The sequence below is a fragment of the Lytechinus variegatus genome, chromosome 3 (genome assembly GCF_018143015.1).
Source record: "Lytechinus variegatus isolate NC3 chromosome 3, Lvar_3.0, whole genome shotgun sequence".
Lineage (NCBI taxonomy): Eukaryota > Metazoa > Echinodermata > Echinoidea > Temnopleuroida > Toxopneustidae > Lytechinus > Lytechinus variegatus.
The window spans coordinates 49,472,566-49,500,270 of record NC_054742.1 but is presented as its reverse complement, the minus strand read 5'-3'; the positions used below and the strand labels follow the sequence as shown (position 1 = coordinate 49,500,270).

Genomic DNA, 27,705 nt, shown 5'->3' with positions numbered 1-27,705 from the left:
TATTCATCTATCCCTATCCAAATTCTAATGCTCATCTATAGGGGTTAAGACCATAGATGGTTAGACTGAGTAATCTTCCCGTGATTAAAAACAAGCATCACGTCATACCTTTTTTCAAAGCATGAAACAAAATGCAAACTCACACTAGTCTAATTCGATGGCTCTATTTATCATGATACCATATACGAGCTATGTTTTGTGTGTATTATTTGGGAGCAACTGGGGTCTGAATTACAAGAATATCAAAATGGCGAATTATCTTGCTGTTCCTCTAAAAAATAGCTCCGAAGTGGAGCTGCAAAGACCTTTTCAGAACTTCATTAAGAATACTTATTCAGATGTGGAATTGGAGGACGTTAATTCCCAAATTAAAGAATTTTCAAAACAAAGGACCAACGCTGTGTGTAGGAAACTGGATAAACATGCAACTTCTCTGGATACGCTGGCAAAGTAAGACTCTTGAATTCAGTCCCACATGATACAATTGATGTGGGCAAAACTAAACCGGACGTCAATCCCAGTGACTGAAGTCGTGAAGAAATAGTTTTTTGAGGGAGCCATCGTGGAAAAAATACCAGAGCAATTTTCACTTTTCCAGAGGCATTTTTTTTCATGATTCAGTTCTTGGTGTCACATCACGCTGTTCACAATCACAATGACAGACACAGTTTGTCCTGCTTGCGCTTGAATTTTTGAAGTTGACTTGAATTCTAATCTAATCCATTTTAATTAACCAAAGCAAAGGGCATCCATGATGATTGACATGTCATTGTTCATTGTTAATCTAATTGCTATCTATATTTTTCTTCATTGCCATTAATTATTGTTTAATGGGCCTTATCCTGAAATAAGTCACCTCTCTTTTTGTGTGTGTGTGCTCGTTGTGTACTAAGTCAGTGGGACCGGGACTGGGAGAGGAAAGAAGTCGCCGCCGCTGACAAAATAAACGGCAGTGAATGGAGTGGTGACTTAAACCAGGATAATGCTGTTTAATGATTATTTAATTTATTGTTGTTCATTTGATGTTTATTTGTATCGTGAATAAACTGGATGTTCTACTTCTAACATAGTCATAGATTAGAATTCTGTCCATCATATTGAATTTAGCTTAAAATTAAAAAACTATTGTTTAACTTTGTGAGCAGCCGATTTAAAAAATTCTCAAACCAAGATGAAACATGTACAAGTGCATGTATTAGAACTAATAAACCCTGAAAACAACCATTATTGAGAATGAAAAGCTAAAACTACAAGGCAAACCCCGATTTTGTAAATAGGTGTCTTTCATGCCTAAATAGTACACATAAGTGTATGGGATGAAATTAAGATGGTGTTTCCGGTCACTTTATATTTCAATTTTTTGAAGCACTAAATAGGCCTAATTATTTTCGAATGCAATTTTTTTCTGGGCTTCATTTTTGTTACATATCACAGACACAGGTGACAAGTGTGACCTTCTAGCTCAGATTTTTAAAAGTCAAACCAATGTTAACCAATCACTTTAATAAGCTTGAGGAAGGATGAAGTTTGAATCAAATTTGAACAAAATTTGAGGAAACCCTTTCATGATTTTTAATTTCTTATTTGATAAATCAAAAACTCACTTGAAAATCATGTTATGAAATATTGAATGCACCCCAGCCTGAAACTTAAAAGCTAACATTAATATTTCAACTTTTCATTATTTCACAAGCCATGGCCACGCCAGCAGCCACTGAGCGCAACACAGTCAATCAACACTGCAATTGGCGCAACACACCAAATACACCCAGGCACTGTCACTCTACTGAAAATCCTTATTTTGCCCTTCAAATTGCGGGATCTGTACCATATTTCCAGAGCATGTGGTGACTTCAGATTTAAGAAGCGGGGTCGCCAAAGAATGCGCTGAAATAAAAAAAAGTTGTGATTTTTTTTCTAAGTTCACACGAACTTATTTTCTCGCAAATTCAGGATCGTGCTGTGCCCGTGATTCAGTTTAAGTGGAGGCGCAATAGCTCAGTCGGTAGAGCGGGGTTTCGGATTCCAGTGACCCGGGTTCGATTCCCAAGTGATGCGCTAGTGCCCTTTGGTAAGGCATTTATCCTCATTACCAGGTCCCTCGGAGAGGACCTTAAGCCGTTGGTCCCCTGGTTGCTTGCTCACAGGCAGTCATGCTTTCTTAGCAGTCAGGTAAAAAACCTAGATACATGTATATACATGTAAGTTCACTCAGTAACATGGCAGAAATCAATGAAGCATGGAAGTAAAAACTGCATCTGTGCTGGCCTGGCTACTATGAAGGCAGGGATGGGAGACTGGATGAGGGTGTGGATGAGGGCGATTTTCGTGTTGGGATTTACTCTGTACTTGGCAGTTTTAGGCAGTTGCGAGGGCGATCCCAAAGCAGATGTGAGCAAAATTGCTCATTGCTCCCATGTATTTTCAACACTGTAATGTGTAAAGTCAATAAGCTAAGTTTGTTTTTCTAAATTCTTTGCACCCATTTTTCCTAAATCAAAGTGTCCGATAAACTTCCCCAAACTTACATGTATCTAAGCATACAAAATAGATAGTATCCCACCTTTTTAAAGGAGATTTCATGTTACCATCAATTCTGATACTAAAGATTCTAAAAATTATGAAAAAACACTAACAATCAGAAGAGTGTCATGTTTCAAACTGTAATTTTGAGCATATTTTTGTAAGGCCCTCTTGATTTGAAGTCAAATTGTAGCACAGAAACTCTCTTTTCAAAGGACAAGTCCACCCCAACAAAAAGTTGATTTGAATAAAAAGAGAAAAACCCAACGAGCATAACACTGAAAATGTTATCAAAATCAGATGTCAAATAAGAAAGTTACAACATTTTTAATTTTTTACTGTATTTCACAAAACAGCTATATGCATATCCTGGTCAGTATGCAAATGAGGAGACTGATGATGTCATCCACTCACTATTTCTTTTGTATGAAATATGGAATGTTCTAATTTTCTCCTCATTGTCATTTGAAACAAAGATTAATTCCTCCCTGAACATGTGGAATTAGCATTGTTTTAATATATGATTCAGTCAGGTTGATCCTTATTGTCAAATCTGTAAAAATGAAATATTGTATCATTCAAACAATAAAAAACAAAAGGAATAGTGAGTGAAGGACATTAACGACTGTCTCATTCCTTGTGCATATAGGCCTACTCTTGGAAAAATAGTGAAACTGTAAAATGTCAACTTATTTTACATCCGATTTTGATGAAATTATCAGCGTAATGCTATTTCTATTTCTCTCTATTCATCAAAATCAACATTTTTCTGGGGTGGACTTGATCTTTAACAAGAAGACAATGAAAAGAATTCAATTTATCTTTTAAACACAGTATACAAGTGATATATAAGTAGAAACTGGAAGTAAGTTGCTTAGTTCTCACCCTATAACACTACTCCTGCCTAATATGAGCATGTTTTATTCCATCAAACTCCAAGTATTAAACAATATACACTGTAATTATGAACAGTTGGATTAATTGTGACTGCATCTGATCTCATAAAAAACTGACACAGTACCTCTGATAAACTCTCAGTCTCACCCACAGGAGTGCACACTTGTGTATACCTAGTATGGGAAGCCAAGAGGGCCAACATCACTAAGCAATTTTTAAAGCGTGTGCGAACGGTCATGAGGCCCAAGCAGGTGACAACTGCTTCAACTATCTTCAATATGAATGGATTTTGTTGACAGGGTCTTTGTAAAAGTTTTTTTTGCAGACTGTAAGTGTGTCAAAGTTATTGACCTGACTACACATTGATTACTCAAATAAATTTCTTTTTTAACCATTGGCATGAATAGTTTCTTTTGTAATTTTCCAAATTTATTCTGTTTACATCTATGCAGGTATTATGACCAGCTTTGTGCAATTGATGCAAAACTTCCTATCATGCAGGGCCAGGTAAAATTTAACTATTTTCAAAGGATGTTATTATGTTTACTAATAAGCAGAAATGAAGAGGTTTAGATTTTGATTACGAGTGTATTTAGAAATCATGAAATTCTCATTAAAACAAAAATGGATATGAAACATCAAGGCATATCATGTTGAAAATTTTCAAATATCTCATTTTCCAAATTTTAGTGGCTGAAAATTTGATGTTTTAGGCTATGGGTAAAATGCTTGTGTAAATTCACAGCTCTCTCTATTTACTAGAAAGTAATCAGATAACTTAAAAATAAGCAAAATGAATCAAATTGTTTAATGTGTACAAAGTTATTCATGATTTATGTTTTTAATAATTTTTTTTCCCTATGAAAGAAATACATGTACATGCAGTGAGAAAAAAAAATGGGAGTATACTGCACGTGTAATGCGGCCTTTACTTCTTAATGTTGTCGAATGTAAAAATCTATTAGTCCTATCATCATCATTTTTAATAGGTTACTGTGAAATTTAGCTGGCAGGATGCCTTTGACAAAGGATCTATCTTGAGTGGAGCTAGGAAACAATGTAAGAATTTTCTCTTTTTCCTTTTTTATAGCCATTATTATTTTTGTATTTAATCTAGTTTCAAATTTTAGTACTCTGGAATTGAGATGAGAAGTGATTGCTGAATGCACAGTGGGTTCAATACAGTTCCATTTCCTTAAATAGTGAAAATAATCTCACATTAGAGCAAAGGTCAAATGGAGTCATTGATGGTTGAATAACCATTTGAAGTTTTTACTACACATGTATTGGACCTAATCCATCTAGGACGATTCTCTTTATGTCAGCTGAAGTTTGGCTATAGCATAGTCCACTGCTATTGTACTCTAAACATGACTGGGATGGCTGTGAAGTAGTATGAGAGTGTGTGAAGCAACGTTGTTTATTCTGAAAGCACTTTGTTGAAACAGTGTTTTGATTTAATATTTATTGACTCTTACAATTGTTTTGATTACTTTTCTTGCAATTTTAGCTGCACATACTGCTGCCTTTGAGAAGATGTGTGTTCTCTTCAATATTGCGGCAATGAACAGCCAGGTCGGAGCTTTGCAGAGTGTAGATGATGATGATAGTATCAAAAAGGCTGCAAAGCATTTCTCGGTATGTATGCTGACTTTGCTTATTGCCTCATATAAAAAAAGTATAACAACGAACGAATGACTAACAGTTTGACTTTCACTTTTTCACCCATTTGAAAGGATTTGCTAAACTTTCACTGCAGATTGGTGTGATAAAGAATTTAAAGATTACCTGAGACAAAAGTGCTATCTCCTGATTTTTCTTTAATACTGGTACCCAGGGATGCCAGTTTTGAAGACTTAAGTCTCAAAAGCATCAGATTAAATGACTTTTACCAATAAAACTTAAGCAAAAATTATCACTTATTTAGCTGAAACCACAATTTTGTATTGATATTATACATGGAATCACAAAGTTGAAGTCTAAATCAATATGGGTCTGACATGCACTTTTATCATGTTGCGTTTATTTCATAACTGTATATCCTGGCTTTGTAAATATAATTCAAAAGTTGCTCAAGACTAGAAAGAAAATAGCCAACGATGTAGCATGATCCTCGAACTGTAAAGATTTATTGGAAAAAATTTTGAGGGGGCAATTTGCCACCCCTTCCCCCCCCCCTCCCCCAGGACTATAAGGGTTAATCTTTGTGACTCAATTAAGTCTGATATTTCAATTATATTCTTCATATATGATTTTATTGCTAGAGTGCAGCTGGTATTTTCCAATACATCAAGAGTTCTGTGTACACTGCTGTTCAGACGGTTGATACCTATGACATGCAAAGTGAATGTCTTGGTGCCCTTATCACTCTCATGCTTGCCCAGGCTCAGGAGTGCTTTCTGAGGAAGGCTAGAAATGGTAAATATATTTCAAAAACTGTACAATATGTTGCATTATGTTTGATGTCATCGATATTATTATTACATTTATCATTATTCGTATTACTAATTGTATCCCCCGAACAGAGTTCGGGGAATACTATGGATTTGGACTTGTCGCGCCACGTCCACCGCCGCAGAGATTTCCTTGTGAGCGCTCTATCAGCTGCATTTCTTGTCCGATCAACTTCAGATTTTGTATGAAGGTCAAGTATGGTATAGTGAAGCCGTCTATTGATTTTGGTATGGGTGGAGGTCACATGTTAAGGTCATTTAAAGGTCAACATTTAAAGTTTACATGCAAGATTCTCTTACGACACCTAACTCCGCAACCATAAGTCACTTTTCAACCAAACTTGGTTGGTAAATGGACTAGGGGTACCTCCATGTTATGCAGCAGTTGGAGGTCACATGATAAGGTCAAAGGTCATTTTCAGGTCAACGTGAAAGTTTTCATGCAAGACTCATATGACACCTAACTCTGCAACTGTAAGTCACTTTTCAACCAAACTTGGATGGTAGATGGACTTGGGGGACCTGCATGTTATGCTGCAGTCAGAGGTCACACTGTTAGGTCAAAGGTCATTTTCAGGTTAACATTGAAGTTCACATGCAAGACTCTCTTTCTCCGCAACCAGAAGTCACTTTTCAACCACACTTGGATGGTAGATTGGATTGGGGGGGGCACTTACATTGACGAGTGGATACCATGCACGACCAAAAAAACACGTAAAAAGGATGTCTTTCACGATAGGGCACGCTACGTACGTAACGCGATAAGGGTGTCAAAAACACAAAAATAATGAAAAAAGGGTATCTATTTCGCTAGGAAAATTACGTGTTTAGGGTCGAATTTGCGGGGATGATAAAACAAAATTAAAATGTTTTATAAAGGATGTCCTTTTTGCCCCAACACTTCGTGTTTACAGTCCGATTTGCGCGAGGTGTAGAAGGTGGGGTCGTACCTAACCAAATAAGGTAAAGCCGACGACCCCGGGCGATGACCGAAGGACCCGTAACAATAAAACATTCCTGTACTTGTTTAGGGGTTCATTTCAGGGAATATTTATTATTTGCCAAGAGTATCATTTTGTTTCCAATACTTTTTAAGGGTAGGGTTTCACACGCCAATACTTGTTAAGGGGTGCATTTTCAGAATATGGAAATTACGTGTTTAGGGTGCTTTTTGAGACCCCATGGTCGCGCATGGTATCCACTTGTGAATGGAAGTGGCCCCCCGGGCTTGGGGGACCTGCATGCTAGGGTCATTGTCACCATTATAGTTGTATTTATTTGTCAAATTTCTGTGTGACCTCTATATATCGCAATGATGGATGGCGCGGTGAGTTCGGGGGATACATGTGCTCGGCTGCGCGACCCGTCGAGCATCTCTAGTTTTATCATCATTCATCATCGTCATCTCATAATCATCATCATCCTCTTCATCATCATTATATCATCCTCTTCATCATCATCTTTATCATCATCATCGTCATCATCATCATCATTGATTTTATTTGGATTTATTTCTTTCCACATTCAAACATAAGTATATCCAAGTGTAATCATTTTTTTCTCAGCATAATGTAATCATTAAATGACATAATGAATGACATACATACATACATTCTAACATTCTAATTGAAATATAATTATACCTGAGAAATTTCCTCCTTTTTATTATTAAAACAAAAAGCAGAAAAAAAATATATATACATATATATATAGTGGGGTGTCATGGTCGAGTGGTTACGACTCTCATCTTTCAATCAGAGGGACGTGGGATTGACTCCTAGCCATGATGTGTTTTCCTGCAGCAAGAAATTCACCCACACTGTGTCGCACTCAACCCAGGTGAGGTGAAGGGGTACCCAGCAGGATTTATTCCTTGAATGCACCAAGCGCCTGTAGCAGCTGGAGCTAAAGCCGGAGTAATATTTAGTATGCCATCGAATAGGTAGTAGATAATGGGCGTCTGATATATGCTATATATTATATCGACATAATACATTTTGAAATGTAGGAGATCTTCATCATCACCATCATTATCCTCCTCATCATCTTTTTGATAGTTTAGTAATATTTTCTTTTTGCCATTGATCCCCAGATAAGATGAAGGACATGACAGTTTCTAAGATTGCACTGTCTGCTAGTGAGCTATATCAGGAGGCAGCCAAGAACCTTAGCATGTCATCAAATAAGGGTATCTTACCCAAGGAATGGATCCCTACTGCACTTGCTAAACAATACTACACGCATGCCATCTCAGAGTACCATCAGGCCCTGGTTTCGCGAACTTCCAAGTCTTTTGGTCAAGAAGTTGCACGGCTGATGGTGAGTGCAAGTACTAGCAGTTTTTATGAGCCACGATTTTTAGAGAAATCTTTTTTTTTTATTAAAGGGTGAAATGTTATCTTAGCAAGTTCAGGGGGTTGTTTCACTGTTGTAACTTTGCCATCATTGTATCATCCATGGAAACCTTGATTTGTGATTGGCTGCTGAGCCCTGTTTTATGGTACATGTAGTTCCCATAATGGCAAATTGACAATAATTGTAAATCTTTATGAAATGGGCCCCATGAACCAGACCAAGTGTTAAGATGACAGATGAAAACCAAGTAATGCTTTGTGAATTTGACAATCTCTTACACAAATAAGCACAAGTTGATAATGATTAAAACGAAAAGTAACATATCCAAAGTTATTCTGCCCTGTGAAATGGTTCCTTCATTTGGAATCTATGGATGTGCCTTTCCTTGAGATGAAGTGAAAATTTGTTGTCATGTTTGTTGGTGGTTGAAAGAATGAATTAGAATCCTGTCTTCATACAATTATATTTCTCATTTGTACAACTGCTGGTAGGTGGATTTTTTTTACCTACATTGAAAATTGGTAAGTTGTTTAAATCACAAAGCATTGCTTTAAAATGAATATGATTGATTGATTGATTTATTGACTGATTGACTGACTGACTGAAATGTGAAAAACACTGAACATAGCAGTCAACAGAAGGAAAACTTTCTTGATTGCATGGTATTCTGATAAAGAATTACAGAATTAAGTTGGCAGGGGTTATTGTTAATCATTTTGTGTTTTAATTATTTCTAGCATGCAAGTGATCTGTTGGCAGAAGTTGAAAGAAAAGGGGGCCAGTCCATTGACACGAAGGACTTCGCTGCTAGAGTCAACCAAGAACTTAAAGCTGTCAAGAAGGACAATGATTTCATCTATCATGATGTCGTACCCTCTGTAGCTCAACTCAGTAAACCAGGCACAGCTCAGATCGCCAAACCCACAGAATTCTCCACACCATTATCTCCAGAATCAACAGGTGAGATACTAATAGTAGAATTGTACAGAAGACAGATTTGTTTTGTTCATCCTTCATTTGCATTTTATCTGTGTGAATTGCATGTACTCTTAAGTCCCAGTGACATTACGAATTCAGCCATTTGCATATTGAATTCTTTAAACCTTCATAACTTTCTGATTTATTTATTTATCAGCCGATATAGATTATAAAGAAGTATTCCACTTGTATACACACTGTCCTTCAAGCATGTCTCAATATTGGTAGATACTGTAATAAAAATGCCTTTGACTTGGCTGGCTTGTACAGTTATACAAGACTCACTTTATTGTACAGTAATGTTCCCAGTTTATTGTACAGTAATGTTCCCTGATTGGTTGCTTTTCTTAGACCTGTTTACATCACTGGTTCCATTAAGTGTCCACAATGCAACCATTGCCTATGAGAACCGTAAGGCAGAGGTTGTCAACAGAGAGATTGGGAAGCTACGAGAGGCTACTCAACTCATGAACGGGTAAGCAAACCGAAGCCAATCTAAAAATTTCAGTGATATTCAATAAACTGTGAGATTGAAATGTTATTAGGTATTTGTCAACTTGAATGTGCAGGGTATACTACCAACATTGGCAATTGATAAATAGTTCAGTTAGATTTGATATTTATTTATGGTATGACATACATGTATGCTCTTTACACAAATGTTTAGTAATAGAAGAAGGCAGTAATTGCTATTGCTGGATGATTTGTACTGCCATACCTCGCTAAGAGGGTGTTACAGGAAATCTAATTTGCAATCAGTTGTATAGTTTGAACGGTTCTTACTCTGTTGTGAGAAGCTGGTCAGCAATCCATTGCAAAATATAAGAATGGTTTGAGGCCTGTAGTCAACTGGCAATTGTTTGCATGTTTCTCCCCCCCCCCTAAGAGTATCATGTAATTCATCAATAAACTCCAACTATGCTTCTCTTAACAGTGTCCTATCATCCCTCAACCTACCTGCATCCATAGAGGACCTTAAAGGAGACTCGGTTCCTAGGTCAGTCTTAGAGAAGTCTCAAGCCGTCAAAGAGAAAGGAGGAATACAGTACATAGACAAACTATTCAATGAATTACCAGATCTCCTTCAGAGGAATAGAGAGATTTTGGATGAGGTAAACACCGGATATCAGACATTTCGTCGCTGGGCTGATAAAAACCTTGTATCTCAAACTTCAAACATTTTCAATCTGCTGCTTATAAGGTTGATATTATCACTTTGTTTCGTACAAAGGACAAGCATGTTCACTGCAGGGTATACTTGGTATAGACAGTGAAGTGGAATTCCCATATAAGGAATTCAATATTTATGCCATGTTTTAACATGAACTTTTTTTTTATGATGACTAATTCACAATGATTTTTACTGCCATGTGTGCTGTAAATATGACATAATATGATGGTATAATACTTTTTTAAAAGGCAGTTTCTTTAAATTGCCAAAGGTTTTAGAAAATAAATCACAAATAAAACAACTAGCTCAATACTTTTCAATACATCTTGGCTGCTATCACTCAAGCATTTATTTTGCTTATATAGTTTGCCACTGCATTTGTTTTTCACTACTTTGTATTATCCTAAAATTTTATTCATGTCTAAATTTGTTATGACACTGTTATAAATTTCATACTACGATTATGTTTATGTATTGTAAATTTATTTTGATTTTACAATAAATGCAGAAACTCCTGGAAAAAAAAATACCGGTACATGTGTATTCTACAGTTGAAGAAATTTATTGATATCTGATTATCATCTGATGGCAGTATGGCATGTAAAAACAAAATAATAATATAAGAAAGAAAAGAAATTAAACAAATTGTTGTAATTTGAATAATTCAAAATGCTGATTAATTATCAAATTAATGTACTTGAATGATCGTAAATACAGGCCATCCGTCAACTCGATGATGAGGAACAAAGTGATAGGCAGATGAAGGAACGTTTCAAGGACAAATGGAGCCGTGTTCCATCTCCACAGCTAACAACAGCCCTGAGGGAAGAATCTAAGAAGTATAAAACCATTCTGGACAATGCCGTGCAGGCTGATACTGTTGTCAAGGGAAAATATAACGAGAACAGACAGTTTATTGTTATACTAACAAAGAGTGAGGTAAGGGAATGGTGGTATAAATTCCGACCCACTACAAACAAAACTAATCATTTATTAACATATTAATTATTCTTATAATAAATTATTGTATTGCTTGTCATATCAACAGAGACATTTTTAGTATCATTATATAAAAGACTTCCCTCTTTTCCTTCTTATTTTGAACCTGTTTTAATTAAGAATTGATAAGCATGGCTCAGCATTAATAGCAGGTGCTCTGGATACATTTTCGCCCAAATCGAACAAGTTTTAGTACAGAGGGTTTTTTTTTGGGGGGGGGGCACTTTAGAGTTAGAGTTGGATAAGAAGTACAAAACCCTTTCTGAATCAAGTCTTGATGATAGTAATTTGTTCCATATCAATATTAATGCTTGCCTTAATCCTTAATTTAGGGCAATATTTCATTCAAATTATCAATATCAATCAAGTGATATCAGAAAATGTATTGATTCCATATTTTCAGTGTGTGAAGTTGTTATGTAACAAGTGCAAGATCTGTACAGGCTTGCATTTAAAAACATGATTATTCTTTGAAATCTAGTGATTACAAGTTCTTGATCCTACTAGCCAATGATGCTAATATTGAAGGCAATTCAATACTTGATATATGTGACCTATATTATTTATTCCTCAGGCTGATATAGCAGCTTCACTTCCATCAGCCAGTGGGGCTGTTGCAGCCCAGGGGTCTCCTGCAGTACAGGAACTGAGACAGCTCATGACAGCAGTGGATGAAATCAAGACTGTTAGAGAAGTCTTGGAGAATGAGATTAAGAGTGCCACCGTAGATATGCGTAAGTTCTCTTTGTAACGTTCACAACGTACTTTGTAGTCAAAATGCCTTTTGCAGCCTGTCCACAAAGACCATCTGTCCAATTCCAATGTCATTCTCCGCAACGACAATTGCTCGGATGGAAACTGCACATTATGAAGCCAATCATAAAACCTAACCTCGAAAACTAAATAAATCCTAATCCTTATCTTTACATTATTTAGAACCAAAAACTCTATTACAATCCCAAACTCTAACCCTATGTCCTCTGAGATATTAACACCGTAGCAAATGTTTTGTCACTAGCTGTCCAAATCCCTCTATTTTCCGCTCGTAAATTTATAAGATAATTAAGACAAATTACTAGCTTGCAAATGCAAGTACCGGCAAATCCAGTTTAATGTACACCCTATACATGTAATTGCTATTGCTGTCGGAATTATGTTTCAATTAAATTTTCTGTGGTAAATGGACATGTTTATGTTTTTGTCTGTCCCTCTAGAATCCAAGTTCCTGCAGGCACTAGCCTCAGATGGTGTAATCAATGAAGATGCAATGTCCAATGCTACTATTGATCAGATATATAGCGGCCTCATTCAACAGGTTCAGGAGAGTGTTCACAAACAAGAGACTGTTCTCAACAATATTCAGGTTCTCATTCATTTATTTTCATTTTCAATTCCTATCCTTTCAGAAAAAGGAGGAAATATCTGCAGAGAGAGAGGATATCTGGGGGTGTATATTACACAACATGTAAATTTTCATGATGTACTTTACTGAACACTTAGGTCATATTTCGCAAATTTCAACAAAATCATTGATGAGCATGGTGATGATTATTTCACAAGCAAGCAGTCGATATTCATCTCTGTGTATGTATAGTAATGTTGTTACTGAGTTTCTCTTAATTTCAGATAGTTTTTAAAGGGGGGATGAAATTTGGTTCAATAAATACTTTCTTACTTTGATACCTTTTCTTTCAACTATTTTATGCATTAGGATGCTAACACTAGGTTTTGTTCAGCCAAGGATAGCAATACAGGTGCCCAGGAAAGAGAAGGGATGATGAAAAAGCTTGCCGTTGCTTATGACAGCTACATGGAGCTTACATCAAATCTTATAGAAGGGACCAAGGTGAGATAGAGAAAATTGATGTCAATGGCAAGTCGTAGAATGTTGTATACAAATGTTGCACATCAGCAGGGGCATTAGTAGGCATATCATGCACAATTGTTTAACTGTTTCAAATGAAATGAGTGTGGGTAATTACATCAATGCCTGAGCAAGATGATGTGTATTATTTGTTTTATTCAATTATTTGAATAATTGTCATATCCAAACCATGTCCAGTCATTATCATTTACTTATGAATGCACATAACTGGTCATTGAAAGTAAATTTATACACTAGGCAAAGTTAATGCCTGGTCATGTGCGTGCATTAAGCCATTTATTCAATTAGGATCCACTTTATAGTCATTGTTATAATGTTGAATAATAGTGTGACATTGAAGCGACATCACTTTTGAAATATCACTTTGATTACCATATATCCAGTTGAAACCTTATTGTAATTGTATTAGCTCATTTGGAAAAGTAATTCATTCTCTACCAACTATCAAAATATTAATTATTTAACCCTATCTAGACCGGGGTATTTTGGGAATTCATATGGCTAGGGGGCTGGGAGACCTGCACCCCTTTAAGATCTTGGCCGTTGATCGCGCCAAAATTGACACGCAGGTTGCTTAGGACATGATGTACAAAATTGTAGTGATTTATTTCATGCAAATCAATATTAAGTGATTATGCTAATATATGCATAAACTTTTTCCTCTAATTCCCTAAATAAAGTTAGAGAAACGCTTTGCGGTGTACGTGTAAAAAAAATTTGATATCAGTTCAATTTCTTATGTACCGGTATTATGTTTTTTGCAATTATGTATTTGTGTGTTTCATTGTTTTTTTTTTCAATGAACTTTGTCGGGGACTCTTGAGATCATAAACAGCATAAAACAAATATAGGCATTTAGATCAGCAAAACTTAAAATAATCATACATTTATGATTTTTAGTTGAAAACACAATTTGCATTGACTTTGTACACAATATCATGTTTTTGAGGAATCTTTGGTCTGACATGGACATATAAAATGTTACTTAATGTCGGAACTGGTACCCAGGCGTTGCGCAAATCATTGAAGGGGGGGGGGGCTCCTAGGCCCCCTCCCCCCCGGCCTAGATAGGGTTAAACCCAACTAGACACAAGATACAAGAATTTAATAAAGACCCATGTTTTGTTAAATCCTTTCACAGTATGTACATCACATGTTTGAGTTAACCTCAATTTTTGTCTCACCTGCGAAGCAGAGTGAGACTATAGGCGCCGCTTTTCCGACGGCGGCGGCGGCGTCAACATCAAATCTTAACCTGAGGTTAAGTTTTTGAAATGACATCATAACTTAGAAAGTATATGGACCTAGTTCATGAAACTTGGCCATAAGGTTAATCAAGTATTACTGAACATCCTATTAAAGTTTCATGTCACATGACCAAGGTCAAAGGTCATTTAGGGTCAATGAACTTAGACCATGTTGGAGGAATCAACATCGAAATCTTAACCTGAGGTTAAGTTTTTGAAATGTCATCATAACTTAGAAAATATATGGACCTAGTTCATGAAACTTGGACATAAGGTTAATCAAGTATCACTGAATATCCTGCATGAGTTTCACGTCACATGACCAAGGTCAAAGGTCATTTAGGGTCAATGAACTTTGGCCGAATTGGGGATATCTGTTGAATTCCCATCATAACTTTGAAAGTTTATGGATATGATTCATGAAACTTGGACATAATAGTAATCAAGCATCACTGAATATTTTGTGCAAGTTTCAGGTCTCATGATTAAGGTCAAAGGTCATTTAGGGTCAATGAACTTTGGCCGAATCGGGGGTATCTGTTGAATTACCATCATAACTTTGAAAGTTTATTAGTCTAGTTCATTAAACTTGGACATATGAGTAATCAAATATCACTGAACATCCTGTGCGCGTTTCAGGTCACATGACCAAGGTCAAAGGTCAATGAACTTTGGCCGAATTGGGTTTATCTGTTGAATTACCATCAAAACTATGAAAGTTAATGGATTTTATTCATGAAACTTGTACATAAGAGTAATCAAGTATCACTGAACATCCTGTGCGAGTTTCAGGTCACATGATCAAGGTCAAAGGTCATGTATGGTCAATGAACTTTGGCCATGTTGGGGTTTTTTGTTGAATAACCATCATATCTCTGTAAGTTTATTGGTCTCGTTCATAAAAAGTGGACATAAGAGTAACCATGTATCACTGAACATCTTGTGCGAGTTAGAGTAGTATTCAAAGTCAGCACTGCTGCTATATTGAACCGCGTGATGCAGGTGAGACGGCCAGAGGCATTCCACTTGTTCTTCCTTGGCTTCTCCCGATTATTTGAACATCTCCCTAAAATTTTTCTACATTCCATCAAGTTGTTAAATTTGTTTTGGTTGGTCTTTTTTTGTCCAGGTTTTAAATCATTTTAAATTTCAGAAACTGATTTGTCAAACTGGAGCTGGGCAGTCATTTGTCATGTGACTCACTTTCTCCTTTCTTTCTTCCCTTAGTTCTACAATGACCTGACCCAAATCCTGGTCAAATTCCAGAGCAAGGTTAGTGATCTGTGCTTTGCTCGTAAGACAGAAAAGGAGGAGTTATTGAAGGATCTTACCCAATCTATCGCCAACCAATCTGCTACTTCTCCACCAGCAGCTCCAACACATCACAACACAGGTAATACTTCTCTCCCTTCCCCTCATCATCTTCCTCTCCCCTCTCCTCTTCTCCTCTCTTTCCTCCCATCTTATCCTACTTCTCCTAAATCCCTTCTCTTCCTCTCCTCCCCCCCCCCTCTTCCTCTCCTCCAATTTCCTCCCATTCTCCCCATCCCTCACTCGCCTCATTTCCTAAACTGTTAAAGGACAAATCCACCCCAACAAAAACTTCATTTGAATAGAGAAAAATTCAACAAGCATAACATTGAAAATTTCATCAAAATTGGATGTAAAATAAGAAAGTTATGACATTTCAAAATTGCGCTTCATTTCACAAAAACAGTTATATGAACGAGCCAGCTACATCCAAATGAGAGAGTCGATGATGTCATTCACTCACTATTTCTTTTGTTTTTTATTGTTTGAAATATTTTGATTTTCTCGTCATTGTCATGTGAAATGAAGTTTCATTCCTCCCTGAACACGTGGAATTCCATTATTTTAACATTTTGTGCTTCAGGCAAGGAGGTCCTAATCGTCAAATTCGTAAAGATTGAAATATTGTATAATTCAAACAATAAAAAAAACAAAAGGAATAGTGAGTGAGTGACATCATCAACTCTCTCATTTGGATGTAACTGGCTCGTTCATATAACTATTTTGTTAAAAATAAGCGAAACTTTGAAATGTCATAACTTTCTTATTTTACATCCGATTTTGATGAAATCTTCAGCATTGTGCTTGTCTGATTTTTCTCTATTGATTCAAATCAACATTTTTCTGAGGTGGACTTGACCTTTATTAAGTTTATGAAATAAGTTTATGCTGCATAATACAATCTCTGTCTTTTTTCTGATGTGTGCTTTTGTAGCTCATTCATTATAAAAATATATTATGTTTTGACTGACATGCCTGCAGATGTTTTATCTGTGTTCACAATTTCCATTTTTAGGGATCTTTAATGATAGTTGCAATGTGTATTTTTAAAAATTAATATTGGAATTAAATGATTGCAGTCTTTCAACACATTTATTTCCTCCTTAGGCTAGGATAGATTTAAGTACATTTAGTGGTGTATTTTGGTTAAATGATGACTACCTGAATCTGATTAAAAATTAAGATTGCAAGCTTATAAAGCACTCTTTTGAATAAGATAAGAATTGACCAAGACATTTGTTTAATGAACCATGTTTTTGCATGCTCTTTATAGCTATTGATGTATATAGCTTCAAAATAAAAAAAAAATCCGATACCTTGTCAAAACAAACCACATTCTCATGTTATTCTTCATTTAGGTAATCAACACTGAAATGAAATGAAGTAATGATAAAATAAGGTAGTTATTCCTCTGTGGCATCGTCTTTCTGTTGAGTTCGCAAAGCACTACATTACCTGACTATGATACAGTATTTAAAGTACATGTATTCAGAAGATCATGCATGCAGTTAGATGCTGAACTGAAGTATAGAAAGTATAAGATCTGCGGTTCGAAATATGCACAATTTTGAAGTGATTAATAAAATTGCATTACATATTACATACTATTTGACGTTGATTTGTGCATAATAAATTCATCTTATGTACATTACCTTTAAGATTATTATGAATCAAAGGAGGCTGCTTTGAGCTCTTTTCTACATCAAATTGTTGTGCTTTAAAGATTGGATTGCAGGAGGGTAGTGTGGTGTAGGAAGGGTTTTCTACCTGCTGAAATCTTTTCTTCTGTTTCTCTGTAAAGTGTTATGAAAATAATTTTGATGACAGATCTACAGCACTAATGACTATGTCACTTTCATTCATCTTAATGGCTTTGGTGGTTTTATTTAGTTTGGTATATAGATCTCGTTTTGTTTTTTTGCATGAATATTTTTTATTCTTTGTAAAATATATTTCACTCCCACACTCACTTTGTCAGTCTGGATACCTGGAATCCAAGCTGCTAGCAGTCAATTCCAATTGGGCACTGATGTCTTATCATGTTGAGACTGTTAGTTCTGTGTATCTTGATTTCATATCTAGATTTCTCCTTTCCACCTCTCCAAATATCCATGTTTTAGTGTTTTATTTAGATTCTAAGATAGTCTGAAGTAAAAGTGATTTTGGAGTCGATAATAGAATACTGTACCTTCATGAGTTATTTTTTGAATGATTATTGCTTTATTACATTTTTCAAGTGAGACTAATAAATTTCATGATTTTTTATCATATTTATTGTAACTATTGTGCTCACCTACATGTATATAATTCACTTATCTTCCGTCAGATACATGTAAGTTAAACAATTTCTGCACTGTAGCATTTATCAAGCTTTTGTAAATATGTTGGTCCAAAATGATGTACATGCAACACACTCACATGAATGTGTACACATTTCATACAAAAATAGGCACAATACAGAGAAATCAGTTGGAAAGTATCCAGCAGAGAGAACAGCAAATTGTGTTTTTATCTATATGTTTTTTTTTGTTTTACATTGTAGTCAGCACTAATACTGAGTACATTTACATGTATGATATTACCATCTTCAATTAACAGTTTTTGTTATAGTTTAGACCTCATTATATTTTCATAAATAAGATTTATTATATCAATGTTTTCAAAGTACTTATTTATTTTCATTCATGACAGGTTTTTTTTCTTCAAAATGATAATACCAGTAACCAACACCAATGAGATAATATCATGGTGTTTTGCATACTTGCAAAGTTGCTATGTACTAAAGAAAATGATAAACTCCTTTTGAGTTTGAGATTAAGTGGTGGTCCTGGATTTGAAAACATTTCATTATGCTCATGTCCTACAGGCTACAGTAAAGCCTACTTCATTGTTAGTATGACCTCATGCAACTTTCATGTTACATGACTTGCTGTAACAATCCCCACTGATCACTTCAGGTGGGTGTTTCATAAAGCTGTTCGTAAAGTTACGAACGACTTTACGCACGACTGGAACATGTTCTTAGGTCATAACTCAATTACATAGGGATATCACATAGCACAAGAAAGGATCACCAGTCGTTCGTAAAGTCATTCGTATCTTACGAACAACTTTATGAAACACCCACCAGATTGTTACAAGACTGGCCTCAATAGATTGCAAGAACGATCTCTAGCAGCTTACTGACAGACCTTACAATACTATTCAGCCATTTGAAGTCTTGCATCGAAATTAATCATCCAATATGGCAATGTTATGCATCACTGGTATAATAATCACACAACTAGCTGTACTTCCTAATTCAAGTTAATATATTGCAAATGATTGCACCAGGATATTGAACATGTCTAAATTTCCGATGCAACTTGTCATGAGACTCACAATTACCTTGGGTTTGTATAAATATTTTTTCAACACCCTCAGAAAAAAAACAGCAAAAGATTTCATGTCGTTTCAAGCCATAGCATAACCACTTCTCTTTACGGCTTTAGTCCCTACTAGGGATATAACAGTAGGGCTATAACCATGTTCTTTTGAGAGAAGCTAAGACTTTGTCACTTTCTGTACAAGTGGGAATATTAAAAAGTTTTCCGCATTTTTGTTAAATACAATGAACATGATTTGTTAATAAATATTCATCATTTTCTTTTACTCATCATTATGATTTCACTGCAAACACTCCTTGATCATACAAACGGAACAAGTTGGGACACTTATGTATTATCTTCATTGGTACCAATATGCATGAATAGATAATTCACAACTATGGACAGTATGTTGAAATAAAGAAGACACTGATAATTATGTTTATTGTTCCATGCACATTGTGTATATGCTGTGCTCTGTGGCTATGACAGCAGGCTGTCATGTATTTCCATTTGCTTGCATGCATGGGCTGCTACTGCTAATAGTGCTACTGAGCTTTACTGATTTCTCACATAGTAGATGCAATTCAAGGTGATATTTAAGATTCAACATTTAATATTTCAAGTAATATATACATTGGTGTAATGCTTTGCCAGCTTTAGTGAATTATAGCCAAAGCAGTACAATTGTATGGAGTAATATAATTTCCTTTAATTTTTAATGTTTTTTCCTGGTAAAAACTAACAAAGGATATATTGATCACTTGATAGCTGTTGAATGGTCACCATATTGCTTTTAGAAAAGCAGAATTGGAAGAAAATGTAAAAACAAGCAAGTGAAATTTTGAAGATACCATCCCCTTTTAGTGCATTTATGTATCCCATATTTGTCACTTTACAAATCTTGTGGTGAATTTAGTTGTTTTATTTTCTCAAATGAAGATTGTATTTTGTATTTGTTTCGGGCATTCATTTCACTGTACAATGTACCCTTCTTGTGTATTTTTAAGACTATTTTGTCTTTGTGTCACCCCCAATCTTAACAGGTCAAAGAGTCCCACCTGAGAGACCACCCCCTCCAAATGTGAGCCGTGCACCTCCATCAACAGCACCTCCATCTCAGGCCCCAGCCCAGCAAGCAGCACCACCACCTCAACAACCACCAACAATGGCTGCAGCAGCATCTGCACCTCCACCCCAAGCGGTACCCGGTGGTTACCCCCAGCAGCCTGGCTCAGCACCCCAGTACCAACCCATGCCATCTTATGCACCCTATGGCGGTGCCCCCATGCCCATGCCCACCCCGATGCCAGCCTACAATCCAAGCACCTACCCCCAGCAAGGTTACCCACAGCAGGGGTATGGGCAGCAGCAGCCCCCTTATGGTGGGTACCAGCAGCCGCCTGCATCAGGTTACCCTGGACAGGCACCACCCCAGCAAGGCTATCCAGCACAGACACAAGGTTATCCACAGCAGCCACCGCAGCAGTATGGATACAACCCCTACGGACAACAACCACCACGATAAGTTTGGACCTTCTAAATGTCAAAAGAATATTTCCAACCTCTTTTCTTTGTTTGACATCAAATTGCAATAGCATTTACATATTTAACCAAAATATCTAAATGTACCTTTTATTTGGAGTGATGCCTCTTGTATTTTTTATATTGTACTTTGATGCTCAAATGAAGCATTAAGTTGTAAGGCCCTACAACATGCCCCACCCCCTTATGAAATTCTTAGATGCTTGCTTGATATGTTTACTAAATATATTAGTACATTTATTTAAAAATTATACTTGGATGTAGCTGTATGTAGTCTTTCCAATGTTCTGTTTACTTCATTAAGTCATTTGAGAAAGTCAACTAATACTACTACTTTCATACATTAATGCCAAAAAGAATTCTAATAGGATAGTACTAAATATTGAACGTCAAATATATTAGATAAGCTTTTTTGCATTTTCTACTGAGGGTTGTTAAGACTAATAAAACGCATACGTGTCAAGAGTACTTTGTGTACTGTTTATCTTTATCTACTTGCCGATGAGATGTTTAGTAATTTACAGATTTTTTTTCCTGAACCTAACTCACAAATTTTCTATTGTGCACGTCTTGGTAAAAAAACTATGTCTACAAGCTTGAAAATCAATATTTGAAAAGTAGGAGAAAATAGAATAAAAGTTTAGTCTGAATGCATACTTTGATGTGATGTAGAAAATTGAGATTTTACATGTCATTTGTCTGAAAATTTTTGATCAATAATAATGGTTAGACCTGTAAAATAGTGTATTGGAATATATAGGTAGATATATATGTATAACTGAAACATTTTAGAGCAAATTTTATAAAAAAAAACTACAAGAATAAGGTCATGAATGCCATTTGCTTTAAATGTAGAGACTATTTGTCAGCTTTATGTTTGTAAGATATTAAAATCATTGCTGACTTGTTATAAGCCTGTGTGTGCCTACTACTATTTAAGAGATTGCAGGTATGATAATTGAAAGAACGCTTATTCATTGATAATCACCATTAAATTTCAAATTACCTTTCTGAAATTTATGCATTTATCTTTGTAGCACCCACACTGCCCATGTGAGGCCACCATGCACTATCTAGCCTAATACATTGAATTATATTTTGATAGATAAATGAAACAACCATATACATTATCTTTATGAGTATTTTATGTATTTACTTATAAATACTAAGCATTATGCAATGTAGGGGATTTAAAAGATTTTAGGACAATTGGGAGTCTAATTTATTTATTTTCTGTCCCACATCACATATTTCTTGTATTGCTTTTCTTTGTTTTCCATTTTTGCTTGTATGGTTCGAAGAAGGAATTAAATCATGGAAAACTTCATTCCTAATAACATTTTCAGAAGAATAATATGAATTAATAAAATATATATATAAAATTCAGCTTTTGAAGTGATATTGATAAATATCCTCCAAAAGTCTGATTATGATGTAAATGTAGTGTACTACTGATGCTCTTTGCAATTGAGTTTTATCACCTATGACACAATATCACCAACACCAATGAACTACCTTTAAGTTCTTTTTGAACTATACATTCATGTTTATAAGATCACATAATCTCTTAATTTTCTTTAATCCTTCCATTTTTTTAAAGTATTTCATTCAATTTTGAGACACCCTTGTTAGGTAAGCCAGAAAAGTTTGTTGTGCATATTGTATTTGTATTGAGTGAGGATGGAGGAGATTGTGTGACATTTGATTTTAGTGTAATGTGGGTTGGGATTGAGATGAGGTGATTATATTAATTAAAGAATGATTTATATTAAAATAGTTTCTTAAGTCATAGTTTTAAAAGAAAAATTAGCATTTTTTTAATATGACATAGTTAATTGGTAGTTAATCACTGGAAATGACAAGTTATTACATTATATGATCATTCCATGGTTCTCTTATTGTTGGTATCATTATGAAGTGAATATATTCAGTGTATATCTTGCATTGTCCCTGAATCCTCTTACGGAATCTTATATCACAAGGGAGGTGGAAAATAATTGCTTGAGTATGAGTCCAAAGATTTTCATTAAAGTCTGTTTTATTTTGTTAGGATTGATAAGACTGTCAAAGCAAAGGCCTGTTTGTCAGGAAAAAGTGCAAACTGTTAATTATCATTGTACTCCTAAATCATTTAAACATATGAAGACATTATACATTCTCTGTTATCCATGTAGTAGACTGAAAATGAATTACTCTATATGTAGTTATATAACCAGTGAATATCATTTTGAAAATTAGTGTTTAGATATTAAATGTCTCAATTAAATTTCTGGGCATTTGTTTATTCTCATGAACAATTTTAGATTAAATAGATAGGCAGGATGTGTGTGACATATTTAATATCTGTCATGAAGATTCATTGGATGAATATAGAAATGATGTTTGTATCTTCAGGTTTGGCTTGGTTCATGTCACATTATGGTATGCAGTAAAGTAAGTGGAACATCGTTTTATGCTGCAGTTACACTAATGAAACCAACCCAAAGGTAACCAATTTGGATGGTGTCAAGTATTTTCACTGGGTGACCGACACTTTGTACATGATCATTATCTAATTTGACTCGGTCAAAAAACGGACTTGCCCATACTTTATCGTTCACACCCCAAATCTATGATATTTTAACATATTTGAAGTTGAAGTTCTCTAGCCTCTCGTGTCTCATGCTTGAGTTACAAGAGAAGGTGTGTCGGACATACATAGATTAGATTATTGGTAAATCTTGTTTTGGTTTTCTTGCTCCAAGTTACTGTTTCAGAACCAGACAGCATTGAATTATATAGCTCCTGTCTGGTGAGGCTATTGTACAGTGCATTCCAGAAAAAAAATGAAACAAAGAATTATCAGTGTTTCTTCATACAATTGTAATCAATAAATGTCACATCATTGTGCAGCTTAGAGTCTCTTCATTCATTTGAGGCAACTTATGTGACATTTAATTTATGCAAGAGTTGGAAAAATCAATTTGAATATAGAAAGCCCCTAACTGAATTTTAAAGTGAATACCCCAGGTCATAAAAAATTCAATATGTAATATTTGATAAGATACCTCGATATGTGAAAATGACCTTAGATTATCGAAGTTGTATTTCTTAACCTCATGCTTATATTTGCTCACCATTGCATTTTGTCAACCATCAGCCATGTACAAAGTCTTTTGTTCACTATGCAGTTGTTATAGGAGCAACATATGAAAGCAAAGTAGCAGAACTTTGTTGATACCAATAACATTTTGGTCTTCTTTCTTCATTTGTTTTTATTCATTCATGCATTACATGGGCATCATATGAATTGCGTCAAATGAGAGTAGAGACACCGCACTGCCACCAATGAATGTGTCATTCAGTTGTTATATTTGTGGTTAAAAGAAGATAATGCTCGGGGGGGGTTCCTTCTTATTTTCCTTTTTTTCTGGATTACTCTGTATTGTCACATGGTAGCATATCTGTTCTTTCTGGTGATTGTCAATGACAAATCGCAATGAGATGGAACTTTTTACTTTGAATAAAATAATCATGAATATCTTTCTTTATCTATGTTGTTAAAGTCCAGTGGTAGCATACTCCTTTCCTATCAATTTTGTGTGACGCTGCAAAATGTATCATGTCCAGTTCTTGTCTATGATATCATATGTGATGACAGATATTAGATCAGATATATTTTGATACTTTTGATTTAAATAATCATAGCCTGTATGTATGCATATGAATGCAATTCTATGTCATTTACTGTCTATTGTAGAATGATTATTCAATCTCATAAAAATCATTAAAATAGTCTTTATGTTCAAAACTCTGAGAAATTAATGACAATCTTCTATTATGTTTCCTTCATCAGTGCCTTCTTAAGCTATTAAATCACATTTTGTTACAGTTAGGAATGTTGATATAATATATTTATCTCTGATTACTTTTTTAGTATTGATGTTCAAGTCATTCATTACAATACATTGTCTTTTAACCAATATCCTCATATTACAGTCATGGTCCCCAAAATCATAATCACAATCAATCTTTTTATCACCATAAATCCACTATCATCATCATCAACAACACTATCATCAATACACCAGGATATGAGAGTTTTACCTTAAAGCTGTTATCACCTTTTCGGTCTATTTTCATCTAGTCAGATTTTTTTTTAATTTCCTCTGTACAGAAGTATGGAAGCTTTTTCAATGTTATTTCCCCTGTTTGTGGTCAGGAACAACCCTTCATGAAGGCATGGTCACACCGCCCGAGCGTTGTTGAAAGCGGTCGTGGAGCGGTAGGGAAAGAGGGTCGAATTTCGCTTTCAAAATTGGGGGAAAATATCGAAAACATAAAAAAAACAATCGAAATCGAAAATGGTGAACGGTAGCGAGCGGTGATGATTTTTTCTCTCCGCTCCACGACCGCTCCAACAACGCTCGGGCGGTGTGACCATGCCTTACGGTCATCATAAGTCTGTCAACATAGATCTATCATCATTAAAAGTCAAGTCCACCTCAGAAAAATGTTGATTTGAATCAATAGAGAAAAATCAGACAAGCACAATGCTGAAAATTTCATCAAAATCGGATGTAAAATAAGAAAGATATGACATTTCAAAGTTTCGCATATTTTCAACAAAATAGTTACATGAACGAGCCAGTTACATCCAAATGAGAGAGTCGGTGATGTCACTCACCCACTATTTCTTTTGTTTTTTATTGTTTGAATTATACAATATTTCAATTTTTACGAATTTGATGATTAGGACCTCTGCCTGAAACACATGTTAAAATAATGGAATTCCACGTGTTCAGTGAGGAATGAAACTTCATTTCACATGAAAATGACGAGAAAATAAAAATATTTCATATTTCATATAATAAAATACAAAAGAAATAGTGAGTGAGTGAGTGATGTCATCAACTCTCTCATTTGGATGTAACTGGCTCTTTCATATAACTATTTTGTTGAAGATAAGCGAAAATTTAAAATGCCATAACTTTCTTATTTTACATCCGATTTTGATGAAATTTTCAGCGTTATGCTTGTTGAATTTTTCTCTTTTTATTCAAATCTAGTTTTTGTTGGGGTGGACTTGTCCTTTAACATCATCATTAACATCACACCTACCACACCATTATCACCACGATCATCATCACCATCATGCCATACCACACCATCATCATTGGTCATCATAAATCTAATATCATAAGATCTTTCAAGATGACTTCAAGATGACTACACACTTCGGCCCGAATTCTCAAAGGTTGAGTAACTAAGCCCGGCCCGACTAAATTTAGCCCATGAATTTCTTCTTGGGGCTAAGTTATATCGAGAGCTGACTTATTGTATTGAGTCCAGTGATGAAATGAGCCAAAAATTTTATGGGGGCTCGATATAGCATAGCGCGTAAAATAAATAGAAAGTTACGAGCAAAGGGAGTGTGCAAAAAATTTCAACATTTTTAATACAAGTTTATGATAGATTTTGACGTATTAAAAAACAATATATTTCACCCTTATCCCTTTCCATTCCTTCCTTTTTTTGGGGGGGGGGTCGTGAATTTTGTTTTCGGGGGGGGGGGCATTTTTCTTACGAAAATCCAAGCTTGTGATAGAAAATTTTGACGTATTCAGAAGCTTGTGATAATATATTTTGACGTATTCAGAAAATAATATATTTCACCCATATCCCTTTCCAGCCCCCCATCTGTTAACCAGTGATTATAACCAGTGACTTATGTCACTATTCAAAAGTTCTAAATGTGCACCGTTTTAAATGATATTTGCCTTGATTATTATGAATGACCAGGGCCCCGTTACCTGTGAAAATTTGCCAGATTTATTTTGCCATAAAAAAAACTGACAAAGGTTTTCTGGATCGGGATCATAGTATTCTAACTGTTCAGTACTGTATTATAAATCCCTAAGAGCTACCGGTTCATGGGATATTCCTTCCTGGTCCAGACAAAAGAAACAAAACACAAATTCATTTTTTATATTGTATATTTCTGTGAAATCACAGTGACATTGCATTATTTCATTTCATATTTATATACATTTATACATACAATTAAACTCAAGCTTCTATTAATATTCCTGGGGAAATCATTTAAATTCATGAAGGACTTCCTCAAACACGTCAAAGTTTACATAAAAGGACAAATATTGGGACTTTTATGTATGAATGTAATCGCTGTTGAGGGGAGAAAAAAATCCCCTATATTAAAAAAAAGTCTCATCCAATTCAATCCAGGAATATGAAGAGCACCAGTATCTTGTTGCTAAGAGCAAACGAGACTTCAGAAATGTCCACACACTGCATGCAATATGATTACACTCCCTGCTATGTGTAGTGGTTTGATGGGTGTTTGTTTGTGTGTGTGTGTGTTTTTTTTTTTTTTTTTTTTGGGGGGGGTAAGAGACCTTAGTGAGATGTGCACATGTCATCACTCACCCACCTCCCCCCCCCAATAAAAAAAAGATTTTCTAAAAATGAGAAGTATGAGGTCTTGTTGCCCCAATTGTGAAATCCATTAGTAGTTTGCAAATATTGTCGTGGGCCTACATGAATATCATGTATGTACCAAACAACAACAAAAGATCTTTAATGTGGCATTTTGATTCCCGTCCCACATGCAATTATTGCAAAGCTAGTATGTTTTTGGCCAATATCCCAGTTTCAAAAGAGTTAAAACACATGGAGAACACTCCAAAGGCTTATATACTATTATATGAGCAGTAAAATCTTGGGATTAGCTGTAACCAATAAATCATTTTCCGTAACTGCTTTTGTTCCACGAAGCTTAGCACATTAACTCAAGTATTCAGCATTGTCACCCTCTTCATTCGATGTGCTATATTGGATACATTAAAAGACCAATTAATGCACATTTATCTCACTTTTTTTACTAATTTTTGCAATAAATATCGATAGGAGTTCTTGTATACCAATTCATGATATCCGTTAGGAGTTGAATCGTATATCTTTTTGTTTTTAATATCTT

General features: G+C 35.2%; 1 protein-coding gene across 2 annotated transcripts; it reads left to right on the top strand.

Annotated features, from left to right (window-relative positions):
- The first annotated feature begins 211 nt into the window (after nucleotides 1-211).
- LOC121411243 (programmed cell death 6-interacting protein-like) lies at nucleotides 212-24,522 on the top strand. 2 transcript variants are annotated; one of them, XM_041603855.1, is made up of 16 exons: nucleotides 212-450; nucleotides 3,873-3,927; nucleotides 4,410-4,479; nucleotides 4,931-5,058; nucleotides 5,685-5,838; nucleotides 7,966-8,192; nucleotides 8,966-9,188; nucleotides 9,558-9,681; nucleotides 10,141-10,318; nucleotides 11,095-11,316; nucleotides 11,951-12,110; nucleotides 12,591-12,739; nucleotides 13,088-13,222; nucleotides 15,736-15,901; nucleotides 17,178-17,218; nucleotides 20,231-20,300. In XM_041603855.1, the coding sequence occupies exons 1-15, from the start codon at nucleotides 248-250 to the stop codon at nucleotides 17,189-17,191; spliced, it is 2,208 nt and encodes a 735-aa protein (XP_041459789.1). In that variant the 5' UTR covers nucleotides 212-247; the 3' UTR covers nucleotides 17,192-17,218; nucleotides 20,231-20,300. The 2 variants fall into 2 exon arrangements, with proteins under 2 accessions (XP_041459789.1, XP_041459788.1); XM_041603854.1 differs by lacking the exon at nucleotides 17,178-17,218 and having other exon boundaries at nucleotides 213-450; nucleotides 20,231-24,522.
- Nucleotides 24,523-27,705: the final 3,183 nt, after the last annotated feature.